The sequence below is a fragment of the Cucurbita pepo genome, chromosome LG16 (genome assembly GCF_002806865.2).
Source record: "Cucurbita pepo subsp. pepo cultivar mu-cu-16 chromosome LG16, ASM280686v2, whole genome shotgun sequence".
Lineage (NCBI taxonomy): Eukaryota > Viridiplantae > Streptophyta > Magnoliopsida > Cucurbitales > Cucurbitaceae > Cucurbita > Cucurbita pepo.
Window position 1 is genome coordinate 4308220 of NC_036653.1, and position 25822 is coordinate 4334041.

The 25822-nt window shown below is 36.8% G+C and overlaps 1 protein-coding gene across 1 annotated transcript; it reads left to right on the forward strand.

Annotated features, from left to right (window-relative positions):
* The first annotated feature begins 1405 nt into the window (after positions 1–1405).
* On the forward strand, positions 1406–25238 carry LOC111777809 (serine/threonine-protein kinase SMG1-like). Its single transcript, XM_023657529.1, has 15 exons — positions 1406–2011; positions 2493–7461; positions 7559–7747; positions 8751–8865; positions 9756–10812; positions 12026–12473; positions 13052–13105; positions 13207–16075; positions 16646–16759; positions 16940–17070; positions 20499–20591; positions 20780–21049; positions 21145–21790; positions 23981–24056; positions 24129–25238. Exons 1-15 carry the CDS (start codon positions 1761–1763, stop codon positions 24226–24228), a joined length of 11382 nt encoding a protein of 3793 aa, XP_023513297.1. The 5' UTR covers positions 1406–1760; the 3' UTR covers positions 24229–25238.
* Positions 25239–25822: the final 584 nt, after the last annotated feature.

Consider the following 25822-nt stretch of genomic DNA (forward strand, 5'->3'; position numbering starts at 1 on the left):
GAACTCATATTTTCGTGTTGAGTTTGGTTTGTCGGGTTGTTCTTTTATATATATATATATAATTATTTTTAAAAAATCATATTTATTCACAATACATTTTATATTAATAATTAAAATCTCGTAAAACTTAAATATCGAACATTTAAAAGTCACGACGCATCACTAACATCCGTTGCAATTGTCAAATCTTTTTAATATTTATAATAATTTAAAGAGTGAGGTAGAGTAGGGTTCAATTGTAACTCTACTTTCGGGTTGGATCCAAAAANTTGTACCGACACAAATGCTTGATTTTTAAAAAATTCAACCCAATCTAAATAAAACACATACATATATAAATACATACCTACATACATACGTACATATATAGATACATATATATATATATGTATGAATGTGTGTATGTATACCGTATACATATGTATGCATACATGCATATACATATGTATACATGCATATGTTTATATATGTATGTACATATATAAATACATACCTACATACATACGTACATATATAGATATATATATATATGTATGAATGTGTGTATGTATACCGTATATATGTATGCATACATGCATATACATATGTATACATGCATATGTTTATATATGTATACATACATATGTTTATATATATAAAAGAAAGTAATTAGAATATTACTTTTTTTCAAGAGCCGCAATAATTTGAAATAAAATCAAATTTATTTTGGCATTTTAATATTTGTTTGGATCTTTAGATTCAATTGGCTAAGATTACGGTTTTCATTGGTCGAAATTTCGAATCATATGGACATTCCTAATTAGATATTAAAATCCTCGTACTCACATTCATTTGGTGTACTAACTTAGATTCTCTCGGCCGCAGCCACAGCCACAGCCACACGTGACATGCCTTTTTGGGGAAACTTTCACGAACAATTGTCGTTTTTTACAACAACCCTTTTCACACCTCTGGATATCTAGTGCCAAATCTTCTTCCGTTTCTTTATTCTTTGACAATCGAATTGACTATCTTCTAACATCGATTGTCCAAGTCTGTGAAGGTTGGACGAATGAAACCCTAGAACCGGCCAAAGTCACCATCAATGAATTCTTGAGCAATTCTCAACCAACATATGCGATTCATTCCCGTAAAGATTCTAATACATAGAGGACTCCTTACCTTAGAACCGGGATAAGTGAGACAGTTCAACAAGTGTCGATGAAGAATGCAAGCAAAGCAGGAGCTCGGGCATTGTTATATTCCATCAAGTTTCTTCATTAATACCTGGATTCAATTAATTTCTAATTTTTTTTTGTTTCATTTTTAATTTTGCATTTAATTAAAATAAATATAATATAAAAAGAATTATAATTAGTAAAAGGAAAAAAAGAAAGTAAAAATGGGATATAAACATATGATCATGCCGAGTTTTCTCCAAATCCCAACACAGTTTGAGAATTTGGACCGCTACGAAATTGTTCATCTTCTTCTTCCAAAGTGTCTGCCAATGCTCCTGTTTCTGAAATCGTTTGAGCTTTTCACTGTGATTTAGACACTGATGGCGGAAATTTGCTCTCTGGAAATTTGATTGCCAAGAACTCCGCTCGTCGCTGGATGAATATTTTCCGGACAGTTCCAGTTTTCAGAACCTCAGGGATGCGAAAGAATTGCAATGAATTTTCGTACTAGAAAGAAAGTGAATGATTCTGAAGAATTCGGATTCTTGTGTGCTTTGAAGGGTTTGAAATGAAATTTTTCAGGAAATTCCCGGGAGAAGGATGATGCAGGGACTTCACCATCAACAGCAGCAACTAGCGGCGCTTCTCAACGTAGCTTTGCGGAAGGATGATCCTAATGCCACTACCTCAAGTTCCATTTCCACCGGTGCTGCTTCCGACGAGGATGACTCTGCTAGAATTGCAGCTATCAATTCAATCCATCGTGCCATTGTTTATCCTCCTAATTCGCTTCTCGTAACTCACTCCTCCACTTTTCTCTCCCAGGGCTTCTCTCAGCTTCTGTCTGATAAGTAAGACTTCCTCTTCTGGCTATACGTTGCTGGAGGTTTCTCTCGTGCTTTTTCTATCGTTTTTCAGTTGATATTGTTGTTACCATTTTTCACTTTGTGGTATGCCGAAAGTTTATGTGCTGTATTTGGATTCGAGCTGAGAGTCCATTTACATTTTCTCATTGTTTCCCTTTTTTCCCACGGGTGTTTACTGTTCATGCGTTCTCCAGGAATGTGCTTAGACAATAAATTGGAATTTTGAGGAAGCTGGGAAAATGATCCTTAAATAGTTGAACTCAATCGAAAATTTTGGTTTGTCCAAGGATGATACAAACGCATTTTCCCAAAACTTTTAGTACTTCTTCTCAGTAGAATAGTTGGTCTAGTAGGTTTATGTTTATTGTTTCTAATTCTTTTTTTAATGTTCTTAAAAACATTGATCCATCATGTTCTTCACGGAATGTTATTATTGATGCAACTATTACTTGATTCCATATATTAGGTCATGCCCAGTGAGACAGGCAGCAGCCATTGCATATGGGGCTCTCTGTGCCGTCTCATGTTCAATCGCCGCTTCACCAAATGGAAGGCAGAATAGTGTACTACTTGGGACTTTGGTTGATCGATTCATTGGTTGGGCGTTGCCATTGCTTAGCCATGTCACTGCAGGTGATGCAACCACCAAATTGGCATTGGAGGGATTACAAGAGTTCATTAACATTGGCGAAGCTGGTGCTGTGGAGAGATATGCTTTGCCAATTCTTAAAGCATGCCAAGTACTTCTTGAGGATGAGAGAACCCCCTTGTCTTTATTACATGGACTCCTAGGAGTTTTAACCTTGATTTCTTTGAAGTTTTCTAGATGTTTCCAACCTCATTTTCTTGATATCGTTGATCTACTTCTAGGTTGGGCATTAGTTCCAGATCTAACCGATTCAGATAGGCACATCATAATGGACAGTTTCTTACAGTTTCAGAAGCACTGGGTGGGTAATTTGCAGTTTTCTCTGGGTTTATTGTCAAAGTTCTTGGGTGACATGGATGTATTACTTCAAGATGGGAGTCCTGGGACACCACAACAATTCCGTAGATTACTTGCATTACTTTCATGTTTCTCAACAATTCTTCGGTCTACAGCTTCTGGGTTGTTGGAATTGAACCTTCTTGAGCAAATAAGTGAATCTCTTTCGAGAATGCTTCCCCAGTTGTTAGGATGTTTATCCATGGTTGGACGGAAATTTGGATGGTTGGAGTGGATTGAGAATTTGTGGAAGTGCTTGACTCTTTTGGCAGAAATATTACGTGAACGTTTTTCCACCTTTTATCCACTTGCGATCGATATCCTATTCCAAAATTTGGAAATGACCAGAGCTAACCATGTTGTGAGAGGACATAAGATTACGTTTCTTCAAGTTCACGGTGTCTTAAAAACTAATCTTCAGTTATTGTCCCTTCAAAAACTTGGACTGCTGCCATCGTCTGTGCACAGAATATTGCAATTTGATGCACCAATATCTCAGCTTAGACTGCATCCAAATCATTTGGTAACAGGAAGTTCTGCTGCCACTTATATATTCTTGCTCCAACATGGGAATAATGAAGTTGTTGAACAAACAGTGACATTATTAACTGAAGAGTTAGAAGTGTTCAAGGGCTTGTTAGAAAAATGTTTAGATCAAGGAAATATCAATGGTATTCTCGAATCTCAATTTTATTCGAAAATGGATTTGTTTGCCCTCATTAAATTTGATTTGAGAGCCTTATTGACATGTACTATCTCTAGTGGAACTATTGGTTTGATAGGCCAAGAAAATGTTGCTTTGACATGTTTAAGAAGGTCAGAAAGATTGATTTCCTTCATTATGAAAAAATTGAATCCTTTTGACTTTCCAATTCAGGCTTATGTGGAATTGCAAGCTGCTATCCTCAATACATTGGACAGCTTGACCACAACTGAATTATTTAGTAAGTGTTCTTTAAGGAAATTGAGTAGCGAGAGCCATTTTCTGGATGCAGGTGAAGAGATAGATGAAACATTTCTAAATAAGGACCATTCAGCTATTATTATTGAGCAACTAACAAAATACAATATGCTCTTCTCCAAAGCCCTTCATAAAGCTTCTCCTTTAACAGTTAAAATAACAACCCTGGGTTGGATTCAGAGATTTTGTGAGAATGTCGTTACTATTTTTAAGAATGACACAACATATGCCAACTTTTTTGAAGCATTTGGATATTTTGGAGTCATAGGAAACTTGATTTTCATGGTAATTGATGCTGCATCTGACCGGGAACCTAAGGTGAGATCTAATGCAGCTTCAGTATTGGAGCTGCTTCTGCAAGCAAAAATTGTTCATCCCATATACTTTTATCCCATTGCTGATATAGTCCTGGAGAAACTTGGTGATCCAGATAATGATATAAAAAACTCATTCGTGAGATTGCTTTCTCATATCTTGCCCACGGCACTTTATGCCTGTGGTCAATATGACCTTGGATCATATCCTGCTTCCAGGCTACATCTTTTGAGGTCGGATCATAAATGTAGCCTGCATTGGAAACAAGTATTTGCCTTGAAGCAGCTGCCTCAGCAAATTCATTTTCAGCAACTTATTTCCATCTTGAGTTACATATCACAAAGATGGAAAGTTCCTGTTGCATCATGGACCCAACGGCTCATCCATAGATGTGGGAGATTGAAGGATATTGATTCGAGTCAAAGTGAGGAGACAGGGAACTTTGGTGCAAATGGTTTATGGTTGGATCTCAAGGTGGATGATGAGTTTCTTAATGGCAATTGCTCAGTTAATTGTGTAGCTGGAGTGTGGTGGGCCATCCATGAAGCAGCTAGATATTGTATTACTCTGCGTTTACGAACAAACCTTGGTGGGCCTACACAGACCTTTGCAGCACTAGAGCGGATGCTTTTGGACATAGCACACTTGCTACAGCTTGATAATGAACATAGTGATGGGAATTTGACAATGGTTGGGGCTTCTGGAGCACGTTTATTGCCAATGAGGTTGTTATTGGATTTTGTTGAGGCCTTAAAGAAAAATGTTTATAATGCATATGAGGGGTCTGCAGTCTTATCACCTGCTACTCGTCAAAGTTCTTTGTTTTTTCGAGCAAACAAGAAAGTCTGTGAGGAGTGGTTTTCACGTATGTGTGAGCCAATGATGAATGCTGGATTGGCACTTCAAAGCCAATATGCTGCAATCCAATACTGTACTCTGCGTTTGCAGGAGTTGAAGAATCTTGTTATGTCACATATGAAGGAAAAGTCTAATTTACAGGTAGGTGAGAACATTCACAACAACAAGCATAAATTTACCAGAGATATCTCAAGGGTTTTGAGGCACATGACTCTGGCTCTTTGTAAAAGTCATGAAGCAGAAGCTTTGGTTGGTCTCCAGAAATGGGTTGAAATGACATTCTCTTCCGTCTTTCTTGAGGAAAACCAGAGTCTTGATAACTTTGGTATACTAGGACCCTTTTCATGGATTACAGGGCTAGTCTATCAGGCAAGAGGTCAATACGAAAAAGCAGCTGCTCACTTTATCCACTTGTTGCAGACTGAAGAGTCACTCGCTTCTATGGGTTCTGATGGCATACAGTTCACCATTGCTCGTATTATTGAGGGGTATACAGCTATGGCTGATTGGAAATCTCTGGAATCATGGTTATTGGAGTTGCAATCTCTTCGTTCTAAACATGCTGGGAAGAGCTACTCTGGTGCTCTAACTACAGCTGGCAATGAAATAAATGCAATCCATGCATTGGCGCACTTTGATGAAGGAGATTATCAGGCATCATGGGCGTGTCTTGGTTTGACACCTAAGAGTAGCAGTGAGCTAACTCTAGATCCCAAGTTGGCTTTGCAGAGGAGTGAGCAGATGCTTTTACAAGCACTGCTTTTCCATAATGAGGGAAGGATGGAAAAGGTGTCCCAAGAAATCCAGAAGGCAAGGGCAATGCTGGAGGAAACGTTGTCTATCTTGCCTCTGGATGGGTTGGAAGAGGCAGCTGCATTTGCTACCCAATTACATAGCATTTCTGCATTTGAAGAAGGTTACAAGCTTACAGGCAGTGAAAACAAACACAAACAGTTAAATTCAATATTGAGTGTTTATGTCCAGTCGGTGCAATCTTCTTTTTGTAGAGTTAATCAAGATTGCAACTCATGGTTAAAAGTTCTTCGGGTTTATCGAGTGATCTCACCAACTTCTCCAATCACATTGAAACTCTGTATTAATTTATTGAGTTTGGCTCGTAAACAGAAAAACCTGATGTTGGCAAATAATTTAAACAATTATATTCACGATCATATATCAGATTGTTCTGATGAAAGGCATTGTCAATTTCTCCTCTCAAGTTTGCAGTATGAGAGAATTTTGTTAATGCAAGCTGACAACAAGTTTGAAGATGCTTTCACAAATATTTGGTCCTTTGTACATCCTCACATCATTTCTTTCAACTCAACTGAGTCAAACTTCGATGATGGTATTCTGAAAGCAAAAGCATGCTTAAAACTTTCTCATTGGTTAAAACAGGATTTAAAAGCTTTGAACTTGGATAATGTTATACCTAAGATGATTGCTGAGTTTAATGTCACACATAAATCATCTGGCAAAGGTGAGTTCTCCATCTGTAATGAGAACTTACACTCTGGGCAAAGTATAGAACTTATTATTGAGGAGATGGTAGGTACGATGACTAAATTATCCACTCGTCTTTGCCCTACATTTGGCAAGTCATGGATTTCTTATGCATCTTGGTGCTTTAGTCAAGCTGAAAGTTCTCTCTGTGCTTCATGTGGAACTTCTCTCCGCTCATGCTTGTTTTCTTCTATACTAGATCCTGAAGTTCTTTCTGAAAAAGATAAATTAACTAAAGATGAAATCATCAGAGTGGAACACCTGATTTATCTTCTTGTCCAGAAAGATTATGAAGCAAAAAGTGTTAATGATGAGCTAAGAGAATGGAACTCTGAGACTGCAGAGGATTTGAAACTTGGTAGCACCGTGAAGGCCATGTTGCAGCAAGTAATAAATATCATTGAGGCTGCAGCTGGGTTGTCAAATGCGGAAAATCCTGGGAATGAATGTCTTACTGATGTATTTACTTCCCAGTTAAAGTTATTCTTTCAGCATGCCATTACTGACCTAGATGACTCTAGTGCAGCACCCATAATTCAGGATTTGGTAGATGTTTGGAGGTCCTTGAGGAGTAGAAGAGTGTCTCTCTTTGGTCATGCTGCTCATGGCTTTATACAATATCTTTTGTATTCAAGTATAAAAGCTTGCAATGGTCAGCTGGCGGGTTATGAGTGTAAGTCAATAAAACAGAAGTCCGGAAAATACACACTGAGGGCCACGTTGTACGTCCTACATATTCTTCTCAATTATGGAGCTGAGTTAAAAGATTCTCTTGAGCCTGCTCTATCAACAGTCCCACTCTCTCCATGGCAGGTTTGATTTCTGTTTCTGTTTTAAATCATTTCTTGTTCTTTATGCAACTTATTTCATGCTGTTGTATTTTAGAAATTTTTATTTTATGAATTTATAGGAAGTGACACCACAGTTATTTGCTCGCCTGAGTTCTCATCCTGAGAAAATTGTGAGGAAACAGTTGGAGGGATTAGTGATGATGTTGGCTAAGCGGTCCCCCTGGTCTGTAGTATACCCGACACTGGTTGATGTAAATTCTTATGAAGAGAAGCCTTCGGAGGAGCTTCAGCACATACTTGGTTCTCTGGTAACATGCCTTCTCTCATTAAAACTTCTTTTAGCAATTGGGCGGGAAACTGCATCTGGCCTTGAAAAAGGTTTTGAACTTATTTCGTCTATAGTCTTATTAGCTCGAGTTATTCACTCTTTGAAACCGATGGAACTATTCAGTTCTGGGGCTCTTTATGTCTTAAATCTATGACACTCTATAGCTCTGGGGCCCCAATTATTCAGTTCACGTATTTCCTCCTAAATCATATCACAATTAGTTTGGTATTTCATATTTGACTTCCTTATGCAATCTGCTTACTGAATTGTGTTATCTTCTTCAGTTTGGTCTTTCTTTTTATCCTTTCTCAATATACAGTTGTACGGTTGTCTATTGGAGAATGTCATTGTCTATTATCACCTGAAAAAAGGGACTATCTCTAGGAGAAATGATAAATTGATCGTTTCTTACAGCATGTGAGTTGATTGTTTGTTGAGGATATTTGTGCTGAAGGAGGAATAAGGGAAAAACAGACACTTAGCTACCCGTTATTATGGTATTTATTTGGAAAGAAAGAGAAACAGAAGAATTGTCAAAGATAAGTTGATGATGTGATTGATTTGTGGTGTCAAGGCATCATTTTTTGCTTCTTTGAGTTTCAGCGACTAAGCTTTTCTAAGTGAGTTTTTTGGGTCAGAGTTGGATTTAATTGTGGTGATACTGTTGTTTTTCTATTTAAGATAGGAGTTCTTTCCGCACAGCTACTCTGAATATATTCATGAACTGTAGTAGGCTCCTTACATGGAAAAAAATCATTGATTGCTTTAGGTTTGACGAATCATGTAGAAAAATATGTCCTCTTAATTAATATTTTGCCAATGCTGCTGCCTAGAAAAATGCAAATGCTGGTGCCCATTTCCGTTTTAAATATAAGAAACTTTCTAACTGTATGGTGTGTTGGAAATATTTTTGGTTTGAATCAATAATTTCATGGTTACAGTTGAAAAGCAAGATTATTGAAACATGCCTATGATATCTGCAGAAAGAACATTATCCAAGATTGATTGATGATGTTCAGTTGATGATAAAAGAGCTGGAAAATGTAACTGTACTTTGGGAAGAGTTATGGCTCAGCACACTTCAAGATCTTCAGACAGGTGAGAAACATGATTTATTTATTTATTTTTATTATTTATTTTTTGTATAGAAAACATTTTCATTATTAAATGAAATGAACAAAAGGGAAATACCGTCCAGTAGAGATTACAGTAAACTTCTCCAGCCAGATATAAGAGTGTTTAGACTATAATTGCTAAAAGGTAAGACATTTTTACACCAATAGTGAGCCAAGAAAAGAGTTGAGTCAAGCACTCCCATCGAATTCTATCCTTGTTTTGAAAGATTCTTCATTCCAAATGGACCAAATTGTAGAACTTACAAAATGCTGCCAAAGAACCTTTCTGTGTTACTTGAAAGGGTGATCTGTGAATAATAAGCAATACCAATCCAACACGTCCCACATCCAACCAAAGGCTTCAAACAGACAAGCCCAAATCTAAGAAGTGAAAGGATAGTGAATAAAAATATGACTCTATGATTCTGTGAGAAACATGATTTTAAATGCACAATGGCACTTTTACCGACATAAATCGTTTGATAATGATGAAATTGGTTTTTCCCTGCAAATTCACCATAAATTTAACTTCAAATTGGCCAAATTGTCATTTCACGTCAAATCTAGGTGCCAAATTTTGCCTGTAGTACCAAAACTCAGGGATATCATACCTGCTCTATGATTTACTAAAGTTTCTGAGCCAAGTAGTTGCCGCAACATATTGTAACTAGCCTCTACACCGTGGCATGTTGTAACTTCCTAGAACAAAACCAATGTGTACATTACGACGTTACCTTATGATCTGTTCTATGAGCTATACAATTGTGTCCTTGAGTTATAAAAAAATAAGTATTTTTCAATTATTGAAGAATTTTGTCAATTTGTTTTCTTTATACAAAGTAAAACATTGAGAAGTCTGGTTTAATTTCTCAGATGTTATGAGACGCATAAATGTACTCAAGGAAGAAGCTGCTCGAATTGCTGCAAATGTCACTCTCAGCCAGAGTGAGAAAAACAAGATAAATGCTGCTAAGTACTCAGCCATGATGGCCCCCATTGTAGTGGCTTTGGAGCGTCGGTTAGCTTCAACATCTCGAAAACCTGAAACACCCCATGAAACCTGGTTTCATGAAGAGTATGAAGAACAGCTTAAGTCAGCTATTTTTACCTTCAAGAATCCTCCAGCTTCTGCTGCTGCACTTGTTGATGTATGGCGGCCATTTGATAATATTGCAGCATCTTTGGCATCTTATCAGAGAAAGTCATCAATTTCTTTAAGAGAAGTGGCACCTAAGTTAATTTTGTTATCATCATCTGATGTCCCAATGCCTGGTTTTGAGAAGCATGTTATATATTCTGAAGCTGACAGAAGCGTTGGCTCTAATATTTCAGGAACTGTTACAATTGGTTCTTTCTCCGAGCAAGTTACTATCTTATCCACCAAAACAAAACCTAAAAAGCTTGTTATACTGGGTTCTGATGGTGAAACCTACACTTATCTCTTAAAAGGTAGAGAGGATCTGCGTCTTGATGCTAGAATCATGCAAATGTTGCAAGCTATCAATAGTTTTTTGTATTCATCTCATTCAACTTATAGTCAATCTCTCTCCGTTCGCTATTATTCTGTAACTCCAATTAGTGGTAGAGCTGGTCTCATCCAATGGGTGAACAATGTCATGAGTGTATATACTGTATTCAAGTCATGGCAACATCGGATCCAGGTGGCACAACTCTCAGCAGTTGGTGCTAGCAATTTAAAAAATTCTGTTCCTCCACAGCTTCCACGTCCAAGCGATATGTTTTATGGTAAAATCATACCGGCACTTAAAGAGAAAGGCATAAGGAGAGTGATTTCACGCAGAGATTGGCCCCATGAAGTCAAACGTAAAGTTCTTTTGGATCTTATGAAGGAGGTTCCGAGACAACTTCTTTATCAAGAACTATGGTGTGCTAGTGAAGGATTCAAAGCTTTCAGTTTGAAATTAAAAAGGTATAATTATTTTGCTTTATATTATAGTTGCTTTCCATTGATTAACTCTGCTACTGTCAAGTACAAACAAACGCTAATAGGTGAAAAGTTATGACGCTTGCATATAGAAATTTGTAGGTTATCAAAGGTATAATTGTCTTTTTCTTTTTTTGCTTTCTTTATTCTCCTTGTTTCTTCTACTTTTTTTTTTTTTTCCTCAAAGGATCATCGTCTATTTTTCTATGTACTTCGTTGGACTATTTTACTTTGTACTACTGTCTGTACTTTCGGCATGTTTTATTTAAGGAAGATGCAAGTTTTAGTATAACATATATATTCTTCTTATCTTCTTTCTACTTTTATGTTCTCAACTTTCTAGAAAGTGAAGTTCCAAATAGGATTTCTATACAAAGAAGTAAACTTGAAGGGCATGTTTGAAGATCTGGTTTAATAACAGAAAACATTAAAATTTTCTGTAATAATGAATAGCATTAGTATTCTTTTTGTTTTTGTTTTGAGGAATATTTTTTGAAAAACTGTTTTTAGAATAAAAATCTGTTATAATTGTATGTACCGCAGAAATAAGTACACGATATTAAGGACATGTGAGTAAAAACAAAGATAATAAGTACAAGGTTTGAAGAAGAGAAAGCAGATTACAAAGTTATGAAGCTTTTATTTTGAGATAAAGGTAGATGGTGAAATATGTTTTGGATGAATGAGAGCTCACTCCTGGCTAGGAAAACTTCTAAATTTAAAACTGGATTCGTTTCAAGTTCAATTTAAAGTTGAATAATCAACACTGCTAAACTGAAGTGCCAAATACAATCAAAATGTTCTTCTGAGATTGAATATGTGGAATAATCTGGTCACATAAATCTTCTTAAAACCTTTTTTTCCATACAATCTTGGAGTTCTTTTCAAGCTGATAATGTGGAGTTCTCTTTAAGCTTATAATGTGGAAGACTTAATTTTGAAGGTGAAAAATCTTGCTTACTACCTCTACTTCTATAGTTGTAATTACTTCTCATACTCTCGCATTTGGAAAGAGTAAATTGGAGGTATGGGTGGGTAATGCTTGTTGTAAAGAAATGCAGCACCTTTGTGTATTGTCTCTTTCTTGTACACTACTTTGTCGTTGAGCCAATTTGTGACAATTTTTTTTGTTGATAAGCAATAATTATTGAATCAGTTTCCTAATCTTGCAAGATTCTAAATTTTGTTTTCTACTCAGGTATGCAGGAAGTGTTGCAGCAATGAGTATGGTGGGACACATCTTAGGCTTAGGCGATAGACATTTGGATAATATTCTTATGGATTTCTCCACTGGAGATGTTGTACATATTGACTATAATGTTTGTTTTGACAAAGGGCAGAAACTGAAAGTTCCAGAGATCGTTCCTTTTCGTCTCACCCAAACTATGGAAGCAGCTTTAGGACTGACAGGAATAGAAGGGACCTTCAGAGCAAACTGTGAGGCTGTGCTGGAAGTTCTGAGAAAGAACAAAGACATACTCCTAATGCTGCTAGAAGTTTTTGTGTGGGATCCTCTTGTGGAATGGACGCGTGGTGATTTCCATGATGATGCCACTATAGGTGGCGAAGAAAGAAGAGGCATGGAGTTGGCTGTTAGCTTGAGTTTATTTGCATCTCGTGTGCAGGAAATTCGTGTCCCCTTGCAGGTTCTAATAATTTCCATTGAATGATAATAATTTTGTTCCTATTTTCCTCTTTGGCTCTTTGGTTATTTTGTCTTTTCAGGTGATACTGGGGATAAAGGGTCCTTGGGAACAATAGTTTGTTATTTCTGTTGGTATTAAGTTGACATGGACAGAGAGGTCTTTGTACGGGTAGAAAGAGAGGGGCAGGCAGCAAGAATTTGGATCATGCTAGGAGGGATTGAGGACCATCTAACTTCCATAAGAACTAATAATATTAATTTTTAAGCCATGTCTATCACATGCTTCAAGTCAATGAAGTTATTTATTCATGTGTGCAATGATATACCTTTTTCCTGCCCTCAACGATGGAATTATCTCAATCAGGTGTGAAGTTATTTAATTTTTCAAACTGTTGGTAGATGTTCCACTCACTCACCAGGGAATCAGCGATCACAAAACATAAAATATGGGCTCATTACTGTTCAATAGATGAGTTAGGAGTTTCATACTAACCTGGGCTCTGGTGGCGGTATCATTTTAGAGTACGTTTAACATATTTTGCGTGCAAACTCATCGTGGTTCTGCTTAACATTTTTCAGGAGCATCATGATCTTTTATTGGCTACCCTACCTACTGCTGAGTCTTCTCTTGAGGTATCACTTGACACTTGTATCCTGTCTATAACATTCTGAATTCTACCATTTTTATTTTTTGCTTCTATGAATTTCCTTCTTAACCGAATAATCTATACCAGGGGTTTGCGAATGTCCTAAATCACTATGAGCTTGCCTCTGCGCTCTTTTATCAAGCTGAACAAGAAAGGTCAAACCTAGTTATGCGTGAAACATCAGCCAAGTCAGTTGTTGCGGATGCAACATCTAATGCAGAGAAAGTTCATACATTATTTGAAATGCAGGCTCGTGAGCTTGCTCAAGCTAAGGCTATTGTTTCTGAGAAAGCTCAAGAAGCTTCAACTTGGATTGACCAACATGGAAGAATCCTTGATAGTTTAAGGAACAATATGATCCCAGAAGTAGATACTTGTTTGAATCTGAGAGCAGTTGGAGAAGCTTTTTCACTTATATCTGCAGTCACGGTGGCTGGAGTTCCAATGACAGTTGTTCCTGAGCCTACCCAAGTGCAATGCCATGATATAGATAGGGAAATTTCTCAGCATATAGCTGCACTAAGCGATGGACTTTCTTCTGCTGTAACTACAATTCAAGTTTATTCTGTTTCTTTGCAGAGATTTCTGCCTCTAAACTATGGAACAACTAGTGTAGTTCATGGCTGGGCTCAGGCTTTACAACTATCGAAGAATGCCCTCTCCTCTGATATTATTTCACTTGCAAGGAGGCAGGCTACTGAACTTATTATAAAAGTGAACGCTAATAATGATTCCATACAAGTCAATCATGATAATATGTGTGTTCAAGTGGAGAAATACGCTAAGGAAATTGCAAAAATTGAAGAAGAGTGTACTGAGCTTATGACCTCTATTGGTACAGAAACTGAATTGAAAGCCAAAGATCGCCTTCTATCAACTTTTGTGAAATATATGGTGGCTGCTGGCCTTGTAAGGAAAGAAGCTATTTCATCTTTCCAATTGGGACGGCTTACACATGATCGGAAAAAGGACATCAACATGCAGGTGGAGCTTGGGGAAGCAAAGGAAAAAAAGGAAAAGCTACTATCTAGTATCAATGTTGCTCTGGATATTCTATATTGCGAGGTTAGAGGAAAATTGCTGGACACTTTTAATGGTATGAGTGATGAGAGACTAGCGAATGCAACTTCACCTCATGATTTTAATGTTGTTTTCTCCATTCTAGAAGAGCAAGTGGAGAAATGTGTGCTTTTGACAGAGTTTCATACTGAATTACTGGACTTGATTGATAATAAAGTGCTGAGCATTGAAAACAAAAATAAAAATCGGCACAGGAACCATTCTCATAGAAACTGGACTTCCACTTTTAATGTCATGTTGTCATCTTTTAAAGGCCTGATAGGGAAAATGACTGAGGCTGTTCTACCTGATATAATTAGATCTGCTATTTCGGTGAATTCAGAAGTTATGGATGCATTTGGATTGGTCTCACAAATTCGGGGATCCATTGATACAGCACTAGAACAGTTTCTGGAGGTTCAATTAGAGAAGGCTTCTTTAGTTGAATTGGAAAAAAGTTATTTTATCAATGTTGGCCTCATTACGGAGCAGCAATTGGCTCTTGAGGAAGCTGCTGTAAAGGGAAGGGATCATCTCTCTTGGGAAGAGGCCGAGGAGCTTGCTTCAGAGGAGGAAGCTTGCAGGGCAGAACTGCATCAACTGCATCAAACATGGAACCAGAGAGATGCACGCAGCTCGTCTCTTGCAAAGAGGGAAGCAAATTTAGTAAATGCATTGGCTTCATCAGAATGCCAGTTTCAATCTCTCATCAGTGCTGCAGTGGACAACGAGTCTCTTACTAAAGGCAACACCTTATTGGCCAAATTAGTTGAACCTTTTTCTGAATTGGAATCTATTGATGAAGTGTGGTCGTCCACTGGAATTTTTTTTGCATCTAACTCAAATGGGATTCCTAAATTGTCAGATGTGGTGAGTTCTGGGTACCCAATATCTGAATATATTTGGAGATTTGGTGGCCTGTTGAGCAGTCATTCTTTCTTTATTTGGAAAATTTGTGTTGTGGATTCTTTCCTCGACTCATGCATACATGAAATAGCTTCAGCCGTGGATCAAAATTTTGGATTTGATCAGCTCTTTAATGTTATGAAGAAAAAGCTTGAGCTTCAGCTTCAAGAATATATTTTTAGGTACCTTAAAGAACGGGGTGTTCCTACAATGTTGGCTTGGTTAGATAAAGAAAGGGAATATTTAAAGCAACTGGAGGCAAGAAAAGGAAATTTTCATGAACCCCACGATCAACAAAAGAATGATTTTGAATCTATTGAGAGGATCAGGTATATGCTTCAGGAACATTGTAATGTGCATGAAACTGCTAGAGCAGCAAGGTCTGCAGCTTCACTTATGAGAAGGCAGATGAATGAGCTCAAGGAGACTCTTCAGAAGACTAGTCTGGAAATTATTCAAATGGAGTGGTTACATGACATGGATTTGACTCCTTCACAATTTAATCGGGCAACCTTGCAAAAATTTCTTTCTGTAGAGGATAGTTTATACCCCATTATTCTAGACCTTAGCCGATCTGAATTACTGGGAAGTTTGCGATCTGCTGCTTCAAGGATAGCCAAGTCAATTGAAGGCCTTGAAGCTTGTGAGCGAGGTTCTCTTACAGCTGAAGCACAGCTGGAGAGGGCAATGGGGTGGGCTTGTGGTGGCCCAAATACTGGTTCGGTGATGAATACTTCTAAATCTTCAGGCATTCCTCCTCAATTCCATGACCATATCTTGAGGCGGAGGCAGCTGTTATGGGAAACTAGAGAAAAAGCATCAGACATTATTAAGATTTGCATGTCTATATTGGAATTTGAAGCATCCAGAGATGGCATCCTTCAATTTCCTGGAGATCATGCTTTTAGTACAGACAGTGATAGCAGGGCATGGCAGCAAGCTTACTTGAACGCAATAACAAGATTCGACGTTTCTTATCACTCCTTTGCACGTGAGCAAGCTTCTCTCTCATATTTTGATGTTGTCTTATTGCACTATTTAAGCCCCTTGGTTCTAAAGAAAATTTGTTTAATTCAGAATACATAATGAAGATCGTTAAAATATTGAGGTTCTGAAGCTACTTGAAGTTTAGTAATTAGATGAAAGATTTTTTTGGACTTTCAATTTCCTTTTCTTTTTTCCAGATTTAATGCTATAATGTTTGTTTTGTTTGTAGATTTTTTTTTCCAAAAAAAAGAAAAAAGAATGATACTTGGGTCAAATGGCTAAATTACAAATTGAGTTCTTGAATTTTGAGGTTCGTGTCTATTTAGCCTTTGAAATATAAAATTTCAATTTAGTTCACTTTTGAATTTTTAAAATTCATAGATACAAAATTGAAATTTTAGACTTTCCTTAGACTTAAAATATAAATTTAAATTTAACATATCAATAAAAGTTTAGATATCTATTAGACACTTTGAAAATTTTTAGGGATTAAACGTGTAATGTAATCTAAACAAATCTGTAACTGTTAGGTTAAAGGATGTTCTTTTTAATTATTCTTTACGTTCTATATTAGGTACTGAACAAGAATGGAAGCTTGCAGAAAGAAGCATGGAGGCTGCCTCAAACGAATTATACTCTGCAACCAATAATCTTCGCATTGCCTCTCTTAAAGTGAAGTCTGCTTCAGGTCATGCATCTTTCTGTCATTTAAGCTCAAGCATATTGATAAACACACAAGCTTTAAATATTTTCCTCATTTGACATACACAAGCTTTTATCTGAAAGGTTTACGTACCAAAAGTATCCTTGTAGAAGTTATTTTCAATACCTTTAACTAATTGCTTGGACCTATTGGTTCTCTTTGCAGGTGATTTACAAAGCACTCTTCTCAGTATGAGAGATTGCGCATATGAAGCAAGTGTTTCACTCTCAGCATTTGGTAATGTCTCAAGGAACCACACTGCTTTGACCTCTGAGTGCGGTTCCATGCTTGAAGAGGTAACTCAATATATTTTTAAGGTCTTGGATTTCTTTTGATGCTATTGTATCGCAGTATGTCTGAATTTGTTGTAGTCAGGATGTTCCTTCAAAAAAGAATCAGCAATTCCTAAAAGACACCTAGACCATGTCTACATAACAACACAATAATCGATCTTGTTATATTGAACGGAATATTATTAAATAGCTATAGGAAGACTGCTACACTAAAGATAGTTAATACTTTGCAAAACATAGGTACATCTTTAGCATTTTCCTTGAAACTCTGTTATTTACTGCTTTTTATCCTTCTGATTGCAACTAATGATATAATGTAAAGTCAACTAAAAGATGTTCCCTTGTTTATGAGAAATCACACTTCCATTTTATTGAGGGAAAATAATAATAATAATAAAGAAATACCAAAGGGATAGAAAAGAACCAACTCGGAAATGGAGCCACACTAATATAGAAAGGGTCTTCAATCAAGAAAAATAAGACTGGAAGGATAATTTAAGAAATCCTTATACATCAAGGTCGAAAGGGAGACATGAAACTAACAAGGTACTGAACCTTCTCTTCTAGCATCTCTCAACCTCACTAGAATCTCTTATTGTGTCTTACCCTAAGGTCCGAACCCATGAATGGCGCAAACACGGGCAAGTCACAACACAAGGACCCTTATTATGAAAAGGTGGGTGAAACATAACCCCCTCCAACATGGAGCTGTTCTCTAGGCTAGGCCCAACTAAAACCGTAGGATTTTAAAAAACAGCTCCAAGTTGACCAAGTGATCTCAAGTCCATAGGAAATAGTTGAGGTGCCAGCTACTCCAAATACAGTATTACAGCCTTTCAAGCAAAGTGTCCTTGGTTAGGATCCAATCGAGGGCATTAATGGAGGTCCAAAGGGAGACATGGAATATAACAATGGACCGATCCTCCTCCAGGACATCTCAACGTCACTAAAATCTCTTATTGTGTCTTACCCCCATGGTCCCAACCCATAGAGTAGCGCAAACGCCGGCAAGCCACAAAATAAGGACCCTAATTATGAAAAGGGTGAAACATAACCTCCTCCAACATGTAGCTAATCTCTAGGGTAGCCTAACTAAAACCGTAGGTTTGAGAAAAACAGCTCCAAGTTTACCAAGTGATCTGTCAAGTCCGTAGAAAATAGTTGAGGTCCGCAGCTACTCCTCTACTAAGAATACAATATTACAGCCTGTCATGCAAAATGACCTTGTTAGGATCCGATCTCTAAGGCATCAACGGAGGTCAAAGGGAATGAAACCTAACAAGGGACTGAACCTCCTTTAGGACCTCTCAACCTTACTAAAACCTCTTAATGTCTTACCCCAAGGTCCCAACACATATAATAGCGCAAACGCTGACAAGCCACAAAATAAGGATCCTTATTATGCGAAGGTAGGTGAAACATAACCTCCTCCAACATGAAGTTAATCTCTAGGCTAAGCCAAATTAAAATTGTAGGATTGGAAAAAGCAGCTCCAAGTCGACCAAGTGATATGTCAAGTTCAATGAAAATAGTTGAGGTTCACAGCTACTCCCCTTCAAAGAATACAATATTACAGCCTGTCAAGCAGAGTGACCTTGTTAGGATCTGATCCAGGACATTAACAGAGGTCCAAAGGGAGACATAGAACCTAAGAAGGGACTGACCTTCCTCTAGGACCTTTCAACCTCAATAAAATCTCTTATTGTCTTACCCCCAAAGTCCCAACACATTGAATAGTGCAAATGCCGTGAAGCCACAAAATTAGGACACTTATTATGAATAGTTGGGTGAAACATCCAGGGCATTAACTCAGCCATGAATAGGCCAAGCAGATTTTTTTTTTTTAATCAACAGACACTTCCCCTATTAATCTTTTATCTTGAAATAGTCTAAAAAAAGACAAACCGGTTTCAATTAGTAAAGGAATCCTCCTCCAAGTACAAAAAGATATTATAGTCAGAAACTGCAGATGAAATAATGCCAACTTATCTCTGCCCACCTGGAATCCCTCAAAGACATTACTCACCATCCCTATGCTCTACTTAGAACCACAAGAAAAAATAGAAAGGGAGAAAGAAGGTTGCCTAGAAAAGACCTTCCTATAAATAAGAATTGGGCAACTAACTGTACTAATGCAGTTTCGGGTTCAAGATCTTCACTTATTTCTAAGGCCTTTCTTCTGCAGAGTTTTGTCCTAGAAATTCCAATCAACATGATTGTAATAGCCTGAATGATTTTTTGTTTTTTAAGACATGTAACTTTGAAAAAAAATAACAAAAGATCCTCATCTTCTTTGCAACCACATGAGCAATAAATCTCAGGAGGTAAGCAGAAAAGAAAAAAAATATGTTCTTTATTATATCATTGGTTGTAACCTTTCCTTCGAAACAATCCAAAATTGGAACTTTTTGAAACTTTTGCTTACCAAACATGTTTAACCGCAAAAATAGGATACAAGAGTGACAATGATGAAATGAAGAAAAGAAGATTTAAAGGAGAAAGACACCGTATGACCAAGGTTCCAAATACAATTATCATAAAATAATTAAATATTTTGATTTATTAAGTTATACTTCTTAACAAACTGGCAATGATACTAAAAAATTAAAAGTATATTGGTGAAAGATAGCTAATAATATACTTCCTTTTATTGTTATAATCCTTGGTACTTTGTTGATAAGTATGTAATTGTTTATTTCCTCATACAGTCATTAGTGGTTAGTGTTGAAGGATAAGCAAGTTAGGAGATATTTGTATAATCCCATTAAATAAGGGAAGTAGTTGACCTGTTTAATTTATTTTTGTTCTTACTTAGTATTTGGAGATTTATTTAGATTTATTGTCATTTAGATTTATAGGGTTACACAAATATTCCTTAAATAAAAGTTATTCCTTCAACACTATGTTCGCTCCATTATGCCCCTAATTTCTTTTCCCATTTGATCCAATGAAATTTATTTCTAGATTTTATCACCAAATATACCTTTAAAACTTCCAATATTTTTGTTCTGAACATAGAAATTATTAGCCGCTGCATAACCATGTCTTATCGTCAAGAGGACTTGAGTCAGCTTTTATCATCATATCTCTGCTTGCCATCAGTTCATATAAAATTAAATGGAGGCGCATTAGTCTGTGTATCAAGAAAAATGCTATGCAGTCTTCAATTTCATTGATCTCCTGTACGGAAGATGATATGGGCTATGTTCAACGTGGGAAGCATAAGAAAGTATTGAAAGATGCTCTATGTTTTATAGATGACTTTTGGATTTCCTCCTCTCATAGGCACCATTTTTTCTTTTACTTTCTTCAAGTATTTGTTTATATCGTTTATGATTCATTTGCACGTTGTGGTTGTGATCTCTTTTGATCAAGAATGTCAAACTACATTTTGTATTCAAGTGCAGCTAATATTTCTATATTCCCTGTAGGTACTAGCAATAACTGAAGATCTGCATGATGTTCATAATTTGGGAAAGGAGGCTGCTGTAATTCACCATCGTCTTATTGAAGACATTGCGAAGGTATTTTGATCTCTCTTTTACTCACTGAATCTCAATATATTTAATTTAGGCAAACATGATGTTAGAGCATGATAGATTATTCCGTTTCCAAATTAGTCACCTGCTTGCATTCCCCATGTGAATTGATACTGGTCAAGGTATTTCCCATATCATGGTTTTTATGCTTAATTGTTTCACTCCTTAATCAGGCAAATTCTGTCCTTCTCCCCCTGGAGGCAATGTTGTCCAAGGATGTTGCGACCATGATTGATGCTATGGCAAGAGAAAGAGAGATCAAGATGGAAATATCACCGATACATGGACAAGCTATATATCAGTCCTATTGTTTGAGAATTAGGGAGGCTTGTCAGATGTTAAAGCCCTTGGTTCCTTCTCTTACATTGTCTGTGAAGGGTCTGTATTCCATGTTTACCAGGCTTGCTCGAACTGCAAGTCTCCATGCTGGCAATCTTCATAAAGTATGAATGGAGTTTATGATTCAGCTTGTTGATTTCATGAATTATCTTACAGTACTTTTTGGTGCTGATTTCCACCAAATGTGACTATTTTTCAGGCCCTTGAAGGACTAGGAGAAAGCCAGGAAATAAAGTCAGAGGGAATTCACATAACTAGGCCTGACTTCAATCGTGAAGTGGATGCAGCTGACTTTGAAAAGGAGAGAGAAAGCCTCTCCTTGTCTGATAGTGGGAGCAGCAAAGATATCCCTGATGTTACCAGACTTTCTTTACAAGATAAAGAATGGCTATCTCCACCTGATAGTTTCTGCAGCAGCAGCTCTGGATCTGGCCTTACCTCTGGTAGCTTTCCAGACAGCTCCAATGACCTAACAGAGGAGATGGATCAACATTATAATAGTTATAGTAACAGAGAAGCTAGAGTTTGTCCAAAAAGTACCTCATTTTCTCAAACTGACATTGGAAAAATCTTACCTTTAGAAGAGTCAGAATCAAAATCCACAGATGGCAGTGAAACCTTTTTTAGGAAGTTATCAACCAATGAATTAAATGGAGGTATAAAAATTGTTGCAACACCAGCTGATGAATCTATTGAAGTTCCTTCTATTGCATCGCATCCATTGACTGAGACTGTTGAAAAGCTGGGGGAGGAAAGTGGTGTAACCTCATCAGATAAGAGGTTGGAAGATGAAAATCAAGAGGCTCCTCCTGCTCAGAAGGCTGCGTGGAGTCGTGCAAGCAGGGGTAAGTAGTGTACATTCACTCAAGTTTACGTACCTAATGTCCTTAATCCCCACGTTTCAGTTTCCACTGCTGCATCAAATGATATTTATGTTCTAGGAGTTTTCATGATATTGATCAAAGTTATTCTTCAATCATCGACTGTGTTAGATAAGAAATTACTTGTCAGCCGTCGGGGTCAGTAATAAAAGAGGAATGAACCCTCCCTCAGAAGTCTTAGAAGGCTTCATAGTTAAATTTCCAGACAATATCCTTAATTCAAGAAGCAAGAGTATTCTTACCAAGTTGTTACAATTTCCTTTATACAACTGAATGAGTGAAATTTAAGAAAAAGGAAAGAAAAATAAAAAATAAAGGATGAGAAGAATCCACTCTCTTTAAATACTTCAAGAAAATGGATTACAAAACTATTCCACTTACCTGCTGTTTAAGAGCATGATTATCATGACAAGAATTTGAGAGGGTATTGCAAGAAGTTTAAAAACTATACTTCCAGACATTTTCCCACCGTCTCTTGATGTCCTGAAGGGTTCTTTTATTTCTCAACCAAACTTCTCAGAGAGCCGTAATGGCAATCCTCAAAAGGGTGGTATAGGGAGAAGTAGGTCAATCTTAGGTATCCTAAGTTAGTCCTTTTTGCCATCTTTTTGTGTATTAATTCTCTATAAATCGGAGGACCCTTTCGTGTAGTCTACAACCTTTGTGTCATATAATAAATAATTGAGTTTAATTATTGGAGATTTCCCCTTGAGACTACTTGATCTACACCAGAGAGTTTTAGCCTGCTTGTTGCTTGCTACCTGAGATATGAAAAACAGTTCAGCATCTTTATGGAGTCCAACAACGAAATAGCTTGTACCACAGACCTTTGAGTAGAAATACATTCTAGAAAAAGATGGTTCGTGCTTATGCAACACAGAGATCCCACATTTGAGTAGAAATATATTCTAGAAAAAGATGGTTGACTAGTTCAGTGCTTTCACAACACAGCGATCCCATATTGGATGAAAAGAGCCATTCTAGGGATTCTCCTCTGAAAAGTATTGCCGGTGGGGCTGGGTCCACGTTAACGAGGCCTGAGAAAATCTTTACACTTCGATGTAAAAGATTCAATGCACTATCCGTGTATATATGCTTAAAGACATTTGATTGAAAACTGGTTGAAACCATCAAGCATTTATCTCCTCGAGTACTTACACATAGGAGGTAGTTGTCATCTTAGCTTGGTATAATCATTGTAGGAAGCCGGGCTATTAAGGAGACCTGGAACTCTCCTATACACTTTACCCAAATTCAATTAGTTTCTCTCTGTCTTACCATCAGGGGAGAATTTACTACTTATTCGTGTGAAGCTACTTGTTGACTACCACCAAACCTGCCAATAAAGCCAAAAGCTTGAGTTGACTGTAAATTTATTATTTTCTTCGTACTATTAGCACTACTTTGCAAATGAGTTACTTGAGCTAGGTGTGAAAGGAGGTTTTGTACGGTTGTACCAATACTAAGGCCAAGCTACCCACTTAACCCAAGTCTTAGGTTTAGGTTCATGATAGAATCCACCCAGTTCAAAAGAGTTAATGATTAAGGAAATTTTGAGATTTCAATGAGTTAATATTGTTATCACTTCTCCACCTAGTAATGTTTATGAACTAGTTTCCTGTGCACATTTTTTAATTCTAAATGCAAATTTGTTTTTTTTTCTTTTCCTATCCATTGTTTTTTTTTTTTTTTTGAGTTTGCTTTTGCTGTGCTAGCGGATTATAGCTCGGCCTCTTCATAAGGTATGGCCTGTTTTATTTATTGATAGATGTTCTTAATGCTAATATTGTTTTAAAATATATATATTTGGGTAGGGGAATTAGCTACTTTAGAAGGGAAAACAAATCACAAATAATAAAAACTAAACCCACTAAAAATATTATGAAACTGTTTGTCTCCACTGTAATGCTGGGCTAGTTGTGGCTATTCTAATGCATATTAAGCAATTCACCGCTAGTGTTAGTTATTGCATATAAATTAGCCTCGGTTCCTTAATTTACATTCTGATACAGTTGCTTTTTGCTATTGGAAAGTCCGCACAATTTTCTTGTTTATGAGCTTCTTCGCATTCAGAGGGAAAATTGAATCATCCCATTTGATGTGGCATTACATATGTCATTTTAGATGTTAAAAGTCGTGTTATGGCTTTCTCAGGTAGAAACGCCTATGCAATGTCTGTTTTACGGCGTGTTGAGATGAAACTCAATGGACTAGACAATGTTGATAACAGGTACCTACGCTTAACTTGAAGCAATATTGACAGTCTTTATGCTGGAGTTCTGACAAACTTTTTAACTGACAGGGAACTTAGCATTGCTGAGCAAGTGGATTATCTACTTAAGCAAGCAACGAGTGTCGACAACTTGTGTAACATGTATGAAGGTTGGACTCCATGGATTTGAAATTTGATGACCAAGGAATCTTGGATGTCATGCCTGTTCTGAGGGTTTTGGTTAAGAGATGTTCTTCAAGATTTAGACTGGCATCAGGTTCATTAATCCATAACGTGGAAGGCTAAGCTGAGAACTACAACGATGCGGGACATCTCATTTGCTACGTCTGTACGCCCCACAGTCGAATTTCATTTCATCATATGGATTTCTCAGTCTACAGTGGGCAAGGAATTGACCGAGACTGCTTGAAAAGTTGGTTTAAGATCGTTCTTGCTATTACCATCTTTGAGATGTGCACCTGAGCTATTGAGGAAGCTTCCGAATAGTGTGCAACATTCCCCATGTTCCAATACGCTGCCTTGCTCAAGGCCGTGGCAGGTAATATGTGATACCAAAGGAGCTTCAAAGTTATTCAAAAATGGAACCAACCTTTACTCCATTTGCCATCAGAGACTTATCTGGGAATATTGCATTAGATGTTGGGAGTTCTGGATTGTTGGTAACGAGCCATCTTCGAGGTCGATAATTTGAGGAGGTAGGGTTCTTGGAAACATGCTGTTTTATGATATTTTTATTCCAATCTTTCGGGAAATTGTCGCTTCCCCAGAGGAGAAATCGAATAATGCAATGCATTACTGTATCAGTTGGGAAACTGATTCTTCAGCCATTCAAATAGAATGGCAATGTGGACTGCTCCCTTGGTTATAGCCATTCATATGTAACATGATAGTCATATGATAGTTTATGACTCTTTTGTGCGAATTGGTTCAGTTTGGTTCGATTTTTCGGTTCTTTAGTCTTCTGTGCACCCCTAGCCATTCATAACTCGGCTTCTTTAGTCTTCTGTGCACCCCTAGCCATTCATAACTCGGCTTCTTTAGTCTTCTGTGCACCCCTAGCCATTCATAACTCGGCTTGGTTCGAATGTGTCCAAGTGATGTATGGTATAAGTGAATAATTTCAACAAATACTTCCCCTAGGCCTCATTCTAGTAGTAGAAAGAATGGTTGATGAACATTCTTTGCTGGTCAGTTTTGGTTCATACGTTGCGCTTTGGATGTTTTAAATAACGTTCCCAATTCAAAACAACCAAATCAACCGTTTTTGAAGCATGACTTCTCCTTTGCTTTTGTGTTTCTATCCATTATTGTGTTCTTTGTGTTTCCCAATTCAAAAAAAATAGACATTTTGAAAGTATAAGAATTAAAATAAATAAAAGTTAAAATTACCATAACCAAAATAAATCAGATACCAAAATGGTATTCAAACCTAATTCAATTGATATTTACTTAAAAATTGATGAATAAAATAAGAGACTTAGAGGTGGAAAAAAAATAATCTATACCTCAAAATAATAATTATATCATTTTAAATTTCAAATTTTAAAATTTAAAATTGGTTAGTAATTTATAAATATTTTTTTCTTATTTTAATTCATAATAAACTTAATATCACTTAAATAAAATTATTGTTCTCCCAAAATCATGTAATTCTTTCTAAAGTTAAAAATTTTAAAAAAAAAAGAAAAAAGAAAAAAAGAAAATTTCCAACCTTAGAAGAAGGGCAAAAATGGAAAGAAAAAATAGGGAGAAGGGCAAAAATG

Bases quoted from the DNA above. Each gene is read 5' to 3' on its own strand.
- LOC111777809 (XM_023657529.1), top strand. From the start codon at position 1,761: ATGATGCAGGGACTTCACCATCAACAGCAGCAACTAGCGGCGCTTCTC. The intron at 7,748-8,750 runs GTAACATGCCTT...TGATATCTGCAG, and splicing joins AGCACATACTTGGTTCTCTG to AAAGAACATTATCCAAGATT. The intron at 24,057-24,128 runs GTACCTACGCTT...TTTAACTGACAG, and splicing joins CTAGACAATGTTGATAACAG to GGAACTTAGCATTGCTGAGC.